This window comes from Pempheris klunzingeri, chromosome 22 (assembly GCF_042242105.1).
Source record: "Pempheris klunzingeri isolate RE-2024b chromosome 22, fPemKlu1.hap1, whole genome shotgun sequence".
Classification (NCBI taxonomy): Eukaryota; Metazoa; Chordata; class Actinopteri; order Acropomatiformes; family Pempheridae; genus Pempheris; species Pempheris klunzingeri.
Window position 1 is genome coordinate 18,338,166 of NC_092033.1, and position 17,794 is coordinate 18,355,959.

At 42.4% G+C, this 17,794-nt stretch overlaps 1 protein-coding gene across 3 annotated transcripts in view; it reads right to left on the reverse strand.

Moving 5' to 3' along the window:
- Positions 1–17,794, reverse strand: part of cog5 (component of oligomeric golgi complex 5) — a 48,277-nt gene that overhangs the window by 897 nt on the left and 29,586 nt on the right. For 2 of the 3 annotated variants that reach the window (XM_070853459.1, XM_070853461.1), the window contains 14 exons: positions 16,640–16,799; positions 15,682–15,794; positions 15,486–15,563; positions 12,584–12,665; positions 7,460–7,664; positions 6,065–6,226; positions 4,156–4,255; positions 3,843–3,953; positions 2,715–2,777; positions 1,681–1,784; positions 1,354–1,591; positions 1,134–1,210; positions 768–894; positions 552–631 (listed from right to left, as the gene is read on the reverse strand). In XM_070853459.1, coding sequence (XP_070709560.1) covers positions 552–631; positions 768–894; positions 1,134–1,210; positions 1,354–1,591; positions 1,681–1,784; positions 2,715–2,777; positions 3,843–3,953; positions 4,156–4,255; positions 6,065–6,226; positions 7,460–7,664; positions 12,584–12,665; positions 15,486–15,563; positions 15,682–15,794; positions 16,640–16,799 — 1,700 coding nt within the window. Of the gene's footprint in view, positions 1–551; positions 632–763; positions 895–1,133; positions 1,211–1,353; positions 1,592–1,680; positions 1,785–2,714; positions 2,778–3,842; positions 3,954–4,155; positions 4,256–6,064; positions 6,227–7,459; positions 7,665–12,583; positions 12,666–15,485; positions 15,564–15,681; positions 15,795–16,639; positions 16,800–17,794 lie in introns of all 3 variants that reach the window. The other variant, XM_070853460.1, reaches the window with a different exon arrangement.

Sequence of the window (17,794 nt, forward strand, 5' to 3'; positions counted from 1 at the left end):
AGTAACAATCTGAGCAGCAATCAGTGTTTAGTGGACCTACTTTGATCAAAAGGATCCCGTGGCAGCCACTGCAGTACTTTTAGTGCCTACCAGTCATTTACACACCAGGATATGTAACCATAAGGCCTACGTTTAAAAATACGGGAGTTTTCCTTTATTGTGAGGAATTAATAATCAAGTCTGATGTCTTCTGAAGTATGTGATGCACAATAAACAGTGGACCAGACTTCTCACAGTGAATTGAAAGCAGCTGCTGCCTGGAAGGAAGGAAACAAACTAAACAGTAGCCAGGAAAATGATTTGTGTGCAAAACAGAGAGAAAACATTCCGAGGGCCAGAACACAGAACACAGTTCACCACTAGAGGCTGATCATTCACCACGGTGACAGTCAGCGAGATGAAAGTGTGGCTGTGCATCGTCACCATGTGTCAGTGTTCTTTCATTTAGTGTTCCGCTGTTTGTGGGACGGATTTCCAACCTCAGATGTGTGCCTGTGATGGATCACACTGATGTATAAAAGGGATAAACAAATGAAAAGAAACAAGGTTACCTGAGGAGAGTGAGCCTGTCTCTCTCAGAGGGATGATCGTCCAGCCACTGGGAATATCGGGCGACGGACCACTCTGCTCTCTGTGGGGAGAACGCTCTTTAGTCCACAGGAGCCGAAAATCAACCAGTATTTAAATGTGTCTGTACCCAGACTTGCTGTGCATATTAATTGTGTGTGTGTGTGTGTGTGTGTGTGTGTGTGTGTGTGTGTACAGGCCTGGTGTGGTGACTTGAGCTCAGACGGGGCTCTGGTGAGGAGGAAGTGGAGCAGGGTGCTGTAGGGGATCAGGTCACCCACAGCTGGACTGCTGGCTATCAGCTCACTGGTCTGGAAAAGCAGCGGCCTGCGATGCAACACATACACATACACAGGACTGTTCTGTACACGGGACCAGACTACTGTCTTCGCGCTTTCAATCAAGTAGAAGTTCTACAACATTCCACAATATCAGTGCCTGAAATGGACTGAAACCGATGGAAAAAGCACACAGTAATTCAGGAATATTTCAAATGAATCTGTCAAAAATCAGACAAATGATGATGATGATGAGCGTTGATGCTCATGACTCATGGGCATACACACCTGAAGGAGCGCAGCATTCTATAAGGTTTCCCCAAGTCAGACACTCTCCTGCACAGAGGAGCCACTGCCATCTCCATCTAAGACACACACACACACACACACACACACACACACACACACACACACACACACACAAATATCAGTCTAGTGATTGACCTCGACGTTGAATCATCTGTCAATCATCACCGGCTTGGGAACAGGCTGAACACATCCACCTCACCTGTGCAAAGTCAGCAGCCAGCCTCATCTTGCCCCCCTCCCCAAGCGGGCGCAGCAGGCTGGTGTGACGGAGAAACAGCTCGATGGCCCTCTGAGCGATGGACTCTGTGCTCTCGTAGATGAAGTCAATGCACTGAAAGTGCCTAAAGTAGTCGGCCATCACTCTGGAGATGAATCCCTGCAGCTCCTTCATGTAGAGGGAGCACGGAACATCTGGTTTATCGGGGCTGGACAGAGGCCTGCAACACACACACACACACACACAGAAAATGAATGGCGGAATTTAGCTCCTGGGTCCTCCAGTGGAAAAAGGCTAAATGTTGCTCACCCTGAGAAGTCTTCCTGGTGCAGTGTGATGATGATGGCCTCTATGGAGTCACTCACTGACTGCAGGAGGGGCTGCACAGCACTGCTCATCAGGGCCTGCACTCCCTGAACCAGACAGGAGGAAACAGACTGAGTCCTCTGGTGTTGGTGGACGGCTGCTAGCTGTCAGGTCTCTATGTTCCTCACAGACTGATCCTTCAAACAACATGAACTTTACCTCTCATTACCTGGGTCTTAGGGTTGCCATAGCAACTTGTACGGTCACATGAGCAGCAGGTTCATGCATGAGGGCTGGATGGCTGATTTACATTTGAGATATATGCGCGTCATCAGCTGAATCTGTGTGTGCGTGTGTGTGTGTGTGTTGATAAAAGCACTATGAAACAGGATCTTCTCTCTACCAACATCAACTCAAACTCAATATGTGGTCTGCCTGTGAGTTTGTGTGTGTGACAGGAATGAATACCCCTTTGGGCTGCAGACAGATTCCCATGTGTGTGTGTCTGAGCACAGGTCTTCAAATAAATAGAAATATGCAAAGAAAACATCCAAAGGGAGAACATGTAATGGACCTTACATGTGTCGTGAGGTTAAAGTGTGCGTGGAATGGGATGCTTAGCTCTGTGACTCACCTGTAGTAACCAGACAAAGGCTAAATACGTGTCACACACATTAAGACTTGAATTACAAATGGTGTAGAGAGGAAAACGTGATACATAAATCTAAAAAATAGGTCTAGCACACTTAATATTAGGCTCCCCAGAGAATTTAATCAACTATGCAGTTCCCAGTTTTCTAATTCACAGCTCTGATGAAAGGATGTGAGCTTCAGGCCTTTTGGAAATTAACAAAAAGCTCCATTGTAATAATACACTCAAGAGGACGTTGTTCCCTGTGATTACGTTACAGCAGTGGCACAGCAGGTCAAAGACAAAGTAGCAAGTAGCAAACATGATAAACACAAAGAGGACAGGTGTGAAGTGAATGAATAATCATGTAAAAATAGAAACAAAAAAAGGAAGCTCGCTGTGATACCTCCAAAGAAGAGGACAGGGCCTCTGCAGCAGCCAGCGGACATGAGCCCAATCCTGATATGATCTGCAAATCCAAAACACAGGAAGTCACAGGTTAACACAAGCAAAATGTCAAACTGTATAAAAACAAACAAAGATTTCGACAACAGTCTGACTTTCCAGAGTCTTCAGTCTGATTGTTATGGGCATGCTGTTCCACAGCTGTCAGGAACAGAATGCTTCTGTGTCTTCACTGTTGGTACATTTAATGCTGCAGAGCTCCATGACCTGAGGCAAAGGCAGGGAGACGCTCACTCGTGTACGAAGGGGCTAAACCAAGAAACAGGAAGCCAAGGCACAGATGCTACAATGAGTGTGATGTGCTCTCTTTGACTCGCCTTCGTCTGAGTCTAAGGGGATGTGAAACAGGTCAAAAGTTGTTCAAGACAGGTACAGCTGAGAGAACACACTGCACACAACTGCTTTTCCTTTGCACTGTGTGTGTGTGTGTGTGTGTGTGCGTGTGCGTGTGTGTCATCTCTATGCATTAGAAAGTTGGTAATCCCAGTTAGAGAACCGTGTGTGCCACACCAGTGGACAATCTTGAGAAAGAAAAATGAAGTGAAGTAATCTAATAACTGCACACAAACAAGTATTGTACAGCAAAGCCAGCAATAAACCACACTGGCCTTATCTGATCTGAACTATATGTTGTAAACGTGCAAGCTTCAATCTACTGAGACAAATCTGATCACTGCAATTCAATGAACACTTCATGATATCTTATGCACAGAGACAGTGGGGGGGGCTGGAGACTATCCCGGCTCACACTCACGCTCACACTGACACATACAGGAGTCACCGATTAACCCAACCTGCATGTCTTTGGACTGTGGAGGAAGTGTAATATATATATATAAACCCTTTGTTAATCTTTATGCCGTTCTTGCTGATCTTACTCAACAAAGAAATACAGAATTATTATTGTATTAAGTATAGTGGTAAAAATGACCTCCCCATCACAGTGTTATGGAAACAGGTCTCATCTATGACAGGTGAAGTTCTGGCATTACTGCATTTGTGGCTTGAATTCTAAAACTTGCAGGTGGATTCGTGCAGCAGACGGACAGGATTTATTGTAGCCTCCTACCTTGGTGACAGCCTGCTGCAGACGGTAGAGAGAGTTGACCACAGCCACGTTCCTTCTCTGGCCCTCTGTTAATGGACCAATCACCTGACTGGCATCCCCCTGAGTACACAACTATAGACAGAGACTGAAAAGTAAAGCCGGGCAGATACACACACGGGGAAACAATGTGCTGTATATAGACAGGATGCACACAATGTTACCGATAAAATCACTTCTCGTTTTACAGTTGATGTATTGATTCGTTTAAACACGCGCACACACACACACACACACACACACACACACACAACCAGCCACATGATGCCATACACACCAACTGTTCAGACTTGACACAGAAGAGTTGGACGGTCTTGGCAGCATTCTTTGCAACAGCCAGAGAGAGGTTTGGATCAACTGACGCTACATTCAGTTCACTGCAAACAAACAAATAAATAAGACAGATTTTACATCCTATTAAAATACTATAACATGGCTAATTATCATATGCAAGCTATACATTGTGTTTGTACCTAAACCACAAGTTGCTGTTCTCTAACAAGAAGCTTAACAGCAACATTCACAACAGGTTTGATCCATGAATCCACCAATACATTTCCTGCTTCAGTTAGAATTGGTATTTAAACAGTCCTCCTCATCCTGCTGTTCACATTCTGACATCATGAGACCAAGACGACACCTAACAGTTGATCAGCAGCACCTCAACACTGGAGGCTTCAAACAGGAAGTCCTCAGACGGAGGTGTTCACTGAGCTTAGAGGGTCACAGAGTGTCATCAGGAGGTTGGAACAGTGATACAGAGACTGGAAGAGTCACAGAAAGGAGAGGAGTGGACGTCCTTTGGCCACATCCCAATTTATTGAGACACTGAAAATGTTTTGTTGTGGTATACCTACCACTGTTGGTAGATTTTCTTTCAATAAATTGTTTAAGATGAAGAAAATGACCATTGCATGCTTCTACTTAAATGCCCTACTTTCATGATATAATATCACTGTAGCATTCACTTTTTACATTTTCCATACATTTCACCTGAAAGTCGAATATCCCTAACTTTTTGTGAGCAGTGTATATTATTATTATTATTGTCTTAACAGCAATGTGTATAATCTCAAGTTATTTTCAAAGTACAAGCTGATACGCATAATATTTATTAAAACCACTTAGTTGCATTTGAAACGGCTCTGAATAAAATGGGGTGTACTTCAATGCAAGATAAACGTAGATAACAAACGTGGCCGTGGATGACAATCTAAAACTGTATCAGTAAGGAGAAACAAGCGCTGAAGCATCTGTCATTTCTTCATACGTACCAACTAGAAACAATAAACACATCATCTGTCGTCACCTCTGTCGTAAACTTATCGGCACACAGTTGCTTATTTCAACATCCTGCGTAGTTAAGTTGCCACAGTCATTAATAACTTATCACTATCATAGCTGATAATTCTCTGTAGCTTCATTAATACGAGGGACACCTTTACAACACTCATTTAATACACCGTTATAATAAAAATGTAGATTATAGCCAAGTGCCCCTGTGATCGGCTGAAGTGTTCCACAGGTGGAAAGATTCTTTTCTTCCCTTCCAGATTACAAAAGGTTAACAAAGTCATTTTTGATGTCAAGTCATACAAACTGTTGAAAACTCCTGTTGGTTGCTTATCCATCATCGGTCCCTGCCTCTGGTTGTGACATTGTGACATCCTAAACTTAACCATGTCGCTCCCCGTGCCTCAACCTAATCAAGGGTTTGAAATCAAGAATGATTTACTTCATGTGTACCATGATAGGATGAACAAAATGTCCTGCTCATGAACTATTCTGTCTCCCTGGATAGCCACCTCTGAAAGCTACAGCGTCATTCGGACATCTTCCAGCCACGAGTGGCAGCACAAAGTGCTCTGCTGATGATCCCCACTTCGGTCAGGGAGGGAGGGAGGAAAAGAATCTTGCACCATCTTGGACTTGATATGGTTTGTACTGACTTTAATGGAAGACAGCTCTCTATGTCTTGTGCCTTATGTCGGCCTGACATTTTTTGCCCCACTTAAAAGTCAATGGTTCTGATTTTATAACCTCTTCAGGTACTGAAATGTTTCATAAGGATAACTCCATAGCCTTAAAGCAAGCGACAAGAAGTTCCAGAGGCAGCATTGTGTGATTTTGTCACTTCCAGGGGGTGATTGCTGTGAGGTTGCCAGACCGGCATGTACTGTACTTGCCTGCTGATGGTCTTGATGATGCTGTCCAGCTCATCATGTGACGGCGGGTTGCGGCCGCCCATGGGGAACACAAGGTTGATAGGATCAAAGAGGCGAGAGAGGGACTTGGAGAGGTAGGCTGCTTCATACGGCTGCAGAGAGTCCTTCAGAGCCTTTTCTGGGCTGCACACACACACACACACACACTGTTATTAGTATATGATGGCTGAACAGACAGACCTTCACTGTTCCTTTCTCGCGGCCACAGCAGGCTCATCAGATCAAGATTGGAAAATAGCATCACTTCACTGTGAGGTAGCCTTTAAAAGTTCACCATGTCAAATCTGCCATTGAATTAGGATTCCCTCAATCAATCTAAGATCGCACATTGACATACAATGTCCTCTAATTGGCTAAAATATCAGAATTGACATTTATTAATGAAGCTCTTAAAGTACAAACATGTAATGAAGGAAAATGCCACTGTGTCTCATCCTATTACTATTCAGTGCACACACACACACGTCATTATCTCATGACTGTATATCACTGTGACAGAGGACAAGAAGGGGAAATACACATGTACAAAACAATACAACGTATAGTTGTGAAGTGTCATGGCTAACACAACTAAAGTCATCTTGTAACCGTTCCAGACCCTTTCCATATGTCAGAACTTGGTGAGGCTAAAATATGCTTCTGACAAGCTGCATTAAAACAGGAATATATTTTTCCTTCAGTTGTATTCACCTCCTTGAGCCAGCAGCTTGATTGACTGGTAGGAAGCTGCCTGTTACCTAACATACGTGTGTGCTCACAAGCATCTGCACATGCCCCTGTCGTTGGTGCTAATACAAGAGAGGACCATTCTCTTCTAGTTTACTTCTTGCATCCTATTTCTGTCATATCTTCACTCCCTCTGCTTCCACCTGTTACATCACTCCTATGGTCCCTCTGTGCTCCTGCACTCCTTCATTTCACTGCTCTCCCGCCTACTGTCTCTCCAACTACAGGTACTGATGTCATTTGTTATCTCCTGACAGCGTATGTTCTGGCCTTTGTGGGTCTGAACAGTTACTAACTTACCCCTACCCAATCCCCATCACAAAGCTGACGTGAACCTGAATCTGAACCTGATTGAACGCCTGGTAAATGCGAACACGGAGCCAAGATTGAAAAGATCGTGCACTGGATGCGTTTCCATTCAAATCCTTCGACTAATCTCTCATTTGGTGAGGAAAAGTCTTGTGAGTTGAGAAAAGTTTAGAAGTGCTAAGCTACAGGCTCAGTTACAAGTGAACAAATACGCTCCAAAATAAACTCTTCCAGCCTGGTTCACACCAAACAAAGGAGCTCATAGGTGTGATCCCACCCTGAGGTGACTGTGACTGTGTTGTTGTCTTTGCGCGTGCTCACTTGTAGTCCTGTTTGCTGTGCGTGAAGAGGTCCTGACTGTCCGTCTCTGTGGCGGAGATGTCCAGGGACGCATCCATTCCTCCGCCGCTCGTTAGCGCCCCCTGCAGGCTGGCGCTGTACTGCTGCAGGCGGCGCCACAGCTCATTGTACAGCCGCAACAGTTTGGGATACTCTCCCTCAAACGCCTGTTTCAGGAAGGACGAGGCTGGAACGAAGACACACATGATGATGATTCTGAGAGAGCAAAGTCAAAAAGAAACAGATACTGTACATGGAAGGCTTTAACTAAACATTCTAATACTTCTGACTTATCATACAGCCCGTGGACAGTTTCTCATGACGTGTGGGCCCATTTCCAAACAAAACTGGGTAGACTGATGCCAATCCCATGTCTGTGCATTATCAAGCACAGAGAGGGAGTTGGATGTTGTTAGCCTAGCTTAGCATGAAGACAAGATGCAGAGGGAAACAGCTAGTGTGGCTCTGACTCAATTTCAAGAATACACCTACCCCTAAAAGCTTAATGATGAAAGCAGTGCATCTGCTCACTTTTAAGTTCATTATCTGTTCTGTTGCGAAGCCTGCTCGCTTCACTTAATCCACTGAGGTCTGAGAAGACGTTTCAAATGACGGAAACAATATTTTTCTTGGATTCTAAACAGCCCGCGGCAGGATCTTGTCATCAGCACAAGGCTGGCAGACAACAAGGCGACTTGTGCTGCACGTAACTACAGGATGGATCCACTGTGGGACTTTTTATAGTGTATATTACATTTTGTATTTATTTACCTGCAACTTAGAACATTTTGTTCATTTTTATTTTGCTTATTTATTTGTTTCTATTCATGGTGGTGGTCACTTTAACTTTCTATGCTATTGTAACACCAGCATTTCCTCCTGGGGATCAATAAAGTATTTCTATCTATCTACCTACCTACCTGCCTATCTACCTACTGTGGTTTTACAGAGAAATATATACTGTAACTGTAAACAGCAAACTGTCATTTTTACATTTGTGTTTTTCACAGATTAATAAATGAGATGCATGGTGTTACTCAGTGAGTTTTAAACGTGTGTTTGTTCAAAATTTGGACAGAGCAGACTGGTTGCTTTTCATGTTTATGCTAAGCTAGGCTAACCACATCCTGACTCCAGCTCTGTACTCAACACAGACATGAGATTAACAGTGATATTCTAATCTCACTATCAAGATTAAGTAGCATGGTAAATGAATGGGTCTCCTAAAATAGCGTAAATACTATAGTGAAGCAAGAAGACGTAGCCAAAGAGTGCAGGGTGCAACAGAGCTACTTATAAAACACTAACTTCATTATATCGCTGACTTCCTTTCTTTTTGTATTTGTTGTTCCATTTCCCTCTTTTTTCTTACCTAAACAGTACCTAAAGGCTTTCTAGCACTCTGGTTACTCGGCGTCTTCTGCTAAAACAATGTGATTAATCTAATTTGAAGACAACGGTACAGAATGAGGGCACAAGGGGGAGGGGAAGGGGTAGATGGCTGGAAATTATTCTCTCTCCCAGAGGATGCGACAGCACGTTCCACAGTGATGGAGATACAAAAAGGTGAGAGAGAATTTCTGATATCTCACAACACTTCTGCATAAGCATACAATATGATACCATGTACTACATGCTTTGTATTATTTTTACAATCTATAATAGATTACTGATCTTTTACTGCTGCTGTAACACTTGGGTATACCCTAATAGGTGGGGGTTTGACACAATAATGAAGACAAGTGAAGCTAGAGGAGGACGGCCGGAGAAAGACTCAGAGGGAATAATGACCAGAATCCAAAAGCATGGGGAGAGAGGAGGAGGTAGAAAGGGGAAAAAGGTAAGACATAGAGATGGCAGACAGTGTTGCAGGAGCAATGGAGGATCCACTGGTTCCTGCTGGAGATGTAAAATAAATTACCATCAACCTTTTGTCATTTAATCAACCACGACAAAGAATGAAAGTAAAAGCAGGAGGAGGAGGGAAGAAGAGGATAATCAGTAACATAAAGGCTGATAAAATGCCCGAATATTACTCACACGTTAAGAAGCACCTCACCCTTCCTTATTTAATTGCTGTTCCAGAAAATATTAACCACACATCGTGCATATAGACACTTGCACATATGTACACAACTTGTGTGCACACACAGCATGACAGAAACTGCAGGTTTTTCAGTGAAGTGTGAGTTTGGAGCCAAGTATGGTAGCGAGCAGCCAAGTCCGCCCCCCCCTGTTCTCACTTAGTTATTATTCCCTGTAATCAGACAACTCTCTACTGAAACGCCTCCATGTGATCTGTGAGTGTGAGAGAGACCAAGAGAGAGATGATGTTGTTGACATTAGTTAGTCTTTCTTTTCTCGGAGCCCTACTCACTCATGCACGCACTGTTTATTGATCTTTTTCGGGAGGGGGGGTGGGGGAGCAGCATTTCATTTATTGCTTTATTTTACAGTGGAAATATAGAGACTGATGAGATAAGGGAACAAGGGGGGGATGATTAGGGAGTTGAAACAACCTCCTGAGAAGCTTGAAAATGACTAATATCCCTGATCGCTGCACGTGCGCTGCAATCACCAGCTTCACTTTGGGAAGCACACACACAGTACATTTATTTCTTGTTGTACTTTAGCAGTAGCAGAAAGGTGTTCTAATGCATGGATGCCAAATCCATATGTCTTGCAAATTTTTGGCACTCTGGGTTATTAAAGTAGAGCAAAGTGTATCCCTCCGGGCCAGCACAAGAGCGTCTAACATTCCATTTACACAGACTGCATTAGCAGATACTTCATTTTCTTGCGTAGGATGATGTCTAGTTTCATCTATTTTAGATCATGTTGATCAGGCTTGATTAGTTAACCCTGATTCTGTGTTAATGATTTAGTATTTGTTCTCATAATATTGATATTTACAGTATGTATTAAAAGTCTATTTTTCTCAGTAAGACTAGATTAGTAGTTGTTAACTGGGGACCCGTGCCAGTATCACAGGGGGTTAGATTTTTGAAATAAATGTGTACATAGGTTATTTCTCATTAGAAAAAAAATATAAATCACACATATGTTCACAAATTCTCAAAGAGGGATAAAATTCAGAGAAGGGAAACATATTCTCTGAGCTTAAAGTCAGAGCTTAGCGAGAAAAAAAACTGTATTTCTCGTAACATTCGTACATTTTTGATTTTAGTCTTGGCCATGCTACATCGTCATGCATTTGAGACGATTGAAGAACTCCGTTAAAAATGTTTTCTGCCCACTGTTCCACTTGCATTCTGCTGCCACACGTGTTCCAAAAACCAGTGGAAGCGTCTCACAAAGTACCACGTCCTCAAGCAGCCTCTACCTCAGCAGCCTCTGTGGTATGTTGGTATTCTAAACTAGGGTTACACACTGATTCACTTCAAAAGAATCAGGCTTCTATGTGGGGAGACTGCGGCAGTTGTCCACTGATCACAGGGTTGGTGGTTCCATCCCTACCTCCTTAGGCAAGACCCTGAGCCCCAAATTGTTTTTGCAGATTAAGCAGATCTGCAGAGCTGCATCAAAACACAGTCCTAATTACTCACTCTGCACTCACGCTGTGTGTGCTAGTACAAACTGTGTGTGTTCACACGAAGAGGGACACGACACTGATGTAAATACAATATAGTGTATGTGACCGATAGCGAAGACAGAGCTTTTAGGAACAACAAAAATGTGTCCGAGTGGTGGGAATCCAGTGATGGTGAGGAAGAACAAACAGATTTATTCCAGTTCCCAGTTCTGACAAAAATTCTGTGCTTGTACTGTAACATGTTTTGCAGTCAGCTGTTTGAAACACCAAACAAAAATAGCACATCTGCCTGAACAGTCACAGAAAGGCCAAGAAAACACCGGAGCCCTGACTGCTCAAACATCCAATGGAGCATTAAAGTCTACAGAGGATTTACTGCTTTGCTAAGCAAATTCTGTGTACCTGTGACTGTTCTTCATTCAATTCAATTGTTTTATTGTCCATATGTGCAAACAAAAACAAGTTTCACCTCACAATGAAATTCTTGCTTTGCCCTTTCGCCTTCAATGCTGCTTCAGGATTAAAAAATAGATAGATAAATAGATAAATAGAAAAAGAAATGAGATAAGCAGCAGCTATACAGTATACACACACACAATATTAAATTAAATAAAATATGTTCTAGACATATTTTTTTGTCATTCTACCTGCTGCAACATGTTAACACTAAAGTTCAGTCTCCAACCGCACTTTAAAAGCAGTAAAACAGTCCACTGTGAGGTTCCTAGAGGTTCAACCAGGCCTGGAGCAGCTCTCACCAGCCAGCGTTTGGAGGTGAAATTACAGTTTGCTAAAAACAGATCAAACACTGTGAAAGCAACCTCCCTTCATAATCAGATAGGGAAAGGTTACATCAGTCGACGGGCGAGCTGTGTGTTAGTTAATTACAAGGCAGGCATTTTGAACCCAAAATGTGTAGAAACAGGTTTAAAAAACATTTTACCTTTTAACACTTGATGTCTGCATACTGTATGTTTTTAGACCCATTCTTACATTACAAGCTGCACCCATTCTGCCTAAATTGCAATGATCGTGGCAAGCTGATGCAGTTGCAAGTAGTGGGTTAATACAAAGCAAGGTTGTAGCAAAGGCCAACACTGATCCAATGCTCGGATAGCTCCAACAACAGGCTGTTTATTACTTGCAGCCCCATTGATTCCCTGCTGTTAACAGAGCTCTTGTTACAGCCTGATGATTATGGCTAAGTAAATGATGCCTCCTCCTAGTTGTTTGTGCTGCTGGTGGTGCAGCAGCTATCAAAGCTTAAAGCTCTAAACACTTTCTTGTGAATTGGCAGCTTTGATATGTTAACTATCAGTATCCTCAATAAGGAATAGTTCTAATAAACTGGTGAGAAACAGCAAACTGTGTTCTGCAAGGTAAAATGAATGACAGAATATGGTGGCTTGCCGACAGCCATCTAGCCATCTATGTTAAGTAATACACTAGCCATTAATAAGTACCTCATACAACCCCACTTCAAATAACCTGAACTATTACTTTACAATGGCAATTGTAGTGTAAACTAAAAGGGAGAAAGGAACCAGTCTTACCTTCAGTTGCTCTGTGAAACTCCTCACTAAGTGTACTGGTTACATCATTCCAGAAGGTGTAGAGGATATCAGACTGACCATCCTGTCATCAGGTAAACAGAAGTGAAACACCAATCATGGAATGTGAGTGACAAGATGAGTTGACATGTCGATAGAAAACACCCTCTGACTCTTGACCTTTTCCTGATCAGCCGTTACGCTGATGATGGTCCCATTAATAAACATCAACTTTTCTTTCACATTTCTGACACTCTAAACCTTTTGTAAATGTAAAATGGATCCTGTTTGGACCTAATATTCCTGCGCTTGCATATTCTACATGTAGACCTGGGACTGACGACTTTTGATTCATGACTGATTTCAAAATCTGAATGCTCTGCAGAGATATGATTAAATAAGCAGTTATGGAGATGCAGGCAGAGAAACCTCCCATTTTGGTCTTTTTGTTTTAAAAAATTATGCTGTAAAGCAAACTCAGGGTGGGAGCTGCACTCTAAAACAACAAAGCAATGATTACTCATTTGAATGTTATGCTATATATATGTTAACTATAATAGATGGAGCTTTATTGTACAATAACAGCAATCACAACACTTAGTAAAGTCATTGCAATCAAATATCATTATGAATGCTACTATCAGTGCAGATATCAGAGCATGAACCTTCTGCATGAATAGTAGACAGAAAAAACTCAAAGCCTGTGAAAAACTGGTCTGTGTAACAAGTAACAGAAGAGGAGCAGTGAGTGTGTCTAATCCTCCATTACAGCGGCCTGTGGCCAGGTCTCCAGCCTCTCCTCCTCAAGTCCATTATATCCTCACTTCCTCCACTCTCCGCTCCTTCAATGTAACATCTGTCACTCTTTTTCTTTCTCAATGGGCCAACTGCATGTGAGTGGAATAGGAACAGAAACAACTGATACTTTTGGCATGGGGCCTTTCCCCTGGCTTGCGCTGGGCCCCTTGGTTACAGTGAGGGGAAATCATGACGCTACAGCATACAGGGATGTTTTATGCAACAGTGCGCTTCCAACTTCACTGTAACATTTTGTGTTGGTCTTTTTCCTGTTACAACATGACATGACAAAACCAGCCCCATAAAGAAATTATTTCCGCAGGTTGCTGGGAAAGAACTTGACCTCAACCCCATCAAACAGCATTAGGATGAACTGAAACACTGACCTTACAGAGCAGCATCACTGTTGGACATCATTAATGCTCTTGTGGCTGAATAGTTAATTCTTTTATGATAAAATTGGGCTCTAAAATAGCTTTAGGTTAACTATGTGTAGCCTGTATACCGCCCAGTATAGTAATGTTAAGAATATGAATAAAATTCTGTATTTTAGGTCTTAGCACTCAAACAAGATGTCAAACAGCTTTTAGACTTGTAGGGGCTTAAATCAGAAATGGAGAAGCCCTATCACACTAAGGTCTAAAAATCAGCATTAACATTTGAAAATAAATTGTAACATTGACAGGGAACCAGAGCCTGGCAGCAGGTATTAGAGTAACACACTCTTATCTCTTGGAGCGCGTTAAAAGCCTGGCAGCAGCGCTTAGCGCAGTAGCACAGAGATATTTCTCCTACTGAGAGTTGAATGAGGAGAGTCAATAATCTGGAGGAAATAAAAGTAGGGACGACCTTTTCCTTTGACTGGGTTTAAAGCAGAAGGGTCTGTGCTGTTCTTCTATCCTTGTAGAATGTGTGGTCAAGTTAATTGCTATCAATTGAAGTAACCGTGATTGAGGGGAGGAAAATACAACAGATCCCAAGACTTAGAATAAAAATGCAAGAGAGTGAACTAACCTGAGTAAATATGCAGAAAAATAGGTGTAAGCTATTTCTGAATTTGAGGGTTTGTGTGTTTATGCTCCACTACATTGCTTATTATATAATACTAATTATTTCCTGCATAATGATGTAATCCTTTGTAATTACAGTCGATGAAGCCACTAAGAAGTAAATGCAGCAGGGTGATGAGTCTGTTCGGTCGTGTGCCTGTGGACACGCAGCACTCTGCTTCATCGCAGTGAGGAGTGACAGTGCAGCTGCACTGCTGAGGAGCCTTGCATTTACACATGTCATCAGGTCTCCAACTCACACATCCATCCCTGGGTAATTGGTGAGAGCTTTGTTTCCATAGTAACAGTCTCGCTCTCTGAAATGTACATCTTGGTTTCGGTGGAAGTAAGAGAGTAAGACCCTGATGATGGTCATGATAATGTGTTTAAGACTGCCATGATTACAATTTATACTACCACTGCCACTACTAACACCAGCACCACCAGCACCGTGCCAGTGACCAGGCCTTGTGGGGCTGGTAGCCTCCTGTTTTTGCCCATCTCTTTCTTTCTGTCTCTGGTTCACAAACAAGTATGATATTCAACAAAATTGTCATTTTTACAAGTTTATGTTAATACAATGTCCCCAAGCAAAGCAACCTTAATAATGACCCACAGTGCAGCACTTTTAGAAGGAAAAGAATGCAAAATCGCTAATTGTGAAGCTGGATTACCCACTGTGCAAACCCCAGACCTTCTGTCAGTCTGACTAATTGCAAATGTTAAAAATTGCAAGTGCAATGCCTACTAACAGGGGACCTGGATGCTTCTCTCATTTTGTGGCCCTGTCTTTATTATCCTTCTTGTCTAGCATTTTAGTTTCAATTGTGCATACATGGTCTGTATTCCTGAGGAAAAGTTGTGTATCATAGATGAGTACCCAAGAGTGCTGATCTTGTCATATAATAAAGCGGTCGTGTAAAGTCTGCTGTGTAATCTGTATTTGGTGGAGACTTGATGGTGGCGACATGGCCAGACCGGTGCCTTGTTACTGCTGTCATAACTGCAGCTATAATATAATAAAATATAATAAAACCACAGCAATAACGCCAACCCACCTTGATGATCTCGTCGATGAAGCACACATGAGTGACGGGGTCTCTCTTCTTCATCAGAACCTTCTGCAGGTGTTGCACCTGGAAAACATGCAGCAGAGAAGAAGTTAATACCTTATCATTATGCCGGTTATTGTTTTTAATGAATTATTCAACACTCTGGCTGTATAGTCATCAGTGGTCTTAGGTAGCTGCCTACCTGTCTGCATGCAGCACATATCTGGTCCATCAGTTTCTCCAGGTTGGTCCACAGAGCAGCGCGGAAACTTGCGGTGTTGCCTGGTGTCGGCAGCACTGCTCTGCCTGGTGCACCTGAAGAGAGAATTTCACTACGTGTGAGGTGCTGATGATTCCTGTGGAACCAGGACCATCAGCCCATTACTCCCCCCAACCTCACAGCTGATACAGAAACCCCATGAAAAACCCCAAATGAACAATGTGTTCAATGTCGTTTCTCAATACTGTCTCAATTCCTGTCTGTCGCTCTTGTCTCCAAGCCTATTGGTTCCTTCTGAAGATGGAAATATTTAGAAATGAACACACCGATATATGTTGCTGCTCACTGTAGAGGAAGATTTATCAACATTCATTAGAAGATCATTCATACAGTCACTGTCTGCTTTACATTCATTGTTTGTTTTTTTATGACTGGGTGAAGATGAGAAAAATATAAAATATCACCAGACTTAGTCTGAAGATTTATTTTTTGATAATTTCACATTTCATTAAGTGATATAATCCTAAAAACTGATCCTGAAAATGGGGAAGTATTTTTAGCCCAGAGCAGGTTAACTGAAAGTACTGTGTGCATTAATTAGAACCATAACGTGACTGCTACATCAGACCCATGAAAATATCACAAGCCTTCCAGCCACAATCGACTATTCTCTGTGGCCATGCTATAATAATCTATTTTGGATGAAGCCAAATTATGAACTAGGTCAAACCATAACATGCCATTGTCTTTCATCTCTTACAATTGAGGACAATGTATCCAGAGTGTGTGTGTGTGTGTGTGTGTGTGTGTGTGTGTGTGTGTGTGTGTGTGTGTGTGTGTGTGTGTGTGTGTGTGTGTGTGTGTGTGTGTGTGTGTGTGTGTGTGTGTGTGTGTGTATAAGCAAAGATTCTTTATGAACCACATCCTCCTTTAGGTTTACCTCTGGGGTTGGCTGGCTGTGTCAAGCCCTTGATGTCCAGAGCACTGGTGATGTTGTCCTGTATGGTGGTCCTGTAAACCCCCACTACGGCGCTGATGGTCTCTCTTAGACTGCCCAGATTATAGAAGACCTGCAGGGCCGTGCCAACTTGGGTGGGATTCTGATCAACACAAGCAGAGAGGAAGACAAGGAGAGAAAAGGAAGTCAAGTTGGCAGCTGTCCATTGTGGCTTTTTACAGAATGAAATCAACTTAACGTGTATGGCAGCATCACAGTGAGTGTAATCAGAGAGTGAGCTGAGAAAATGTTGCATCGCAAAGTCAAGACAACTGAGGAGGGAGAGAAAAGAGAAGGGAAGAAGAGGTCAAATACATAAATAGAACCATTTCACTTTGCAGTGACCCAGTTTCGTTTATCTAGACTGTTTAAGTCTAAACTTAAAGTTTAATTTTAAACTTAAGTTTCATTTTCAAGTTGATCATCAGGCTCAATGACTGAGGTCTGAGGAGGTTTAGGATCAAGAAAAAAGATATGAAATATATTTTTCTGGCTGGGGTCTAGGCTTGTCATCGGCACAAGGTTGCCAGGCAACAAGTGGTATTGGGTGGATGGATAAACTGCTGTTCATCAAGGAACAGTTACAGTACATACTGTATTTTCCTGTACAACTACAAATAGTAATTTTTACATTTCTGTTTGTGTACAGATACAGTGTGCTGGACAGAGAGGCTAGCTGTTACCTCCTGCTTCCAGTCTTTATGCTAAGTTTAGCTAACCATGTCCTGACTCCAGCTCTGTACTGAACAGACGTCACATCTCACTCTCGGCAACAAAGAAAATGAGCGCATTTCTCAAAATGATGAGACAAACAGGGCGGTCATTGATCTTTCAGGGTTTCTGCAGTGTTAAATGTAAGGATCATTAAGAACTTTTTAATACCTTTTTAATGCAATTTAATATCCATTTCATGGTGCTCGCTAACGAGCATACGAAAGTATGATGGACAACCAGGAGGGAGGACACGGCCTAGAATTATTTCTGATATTTTTTTCAGCACATCCCTTCAGTTCTAACAATAACTCCTAATCATATAATCAATTAAATGAATGCGACCTGAGCCCAGGTGAGTGGCACAAAATAGATGGATGATTGGCT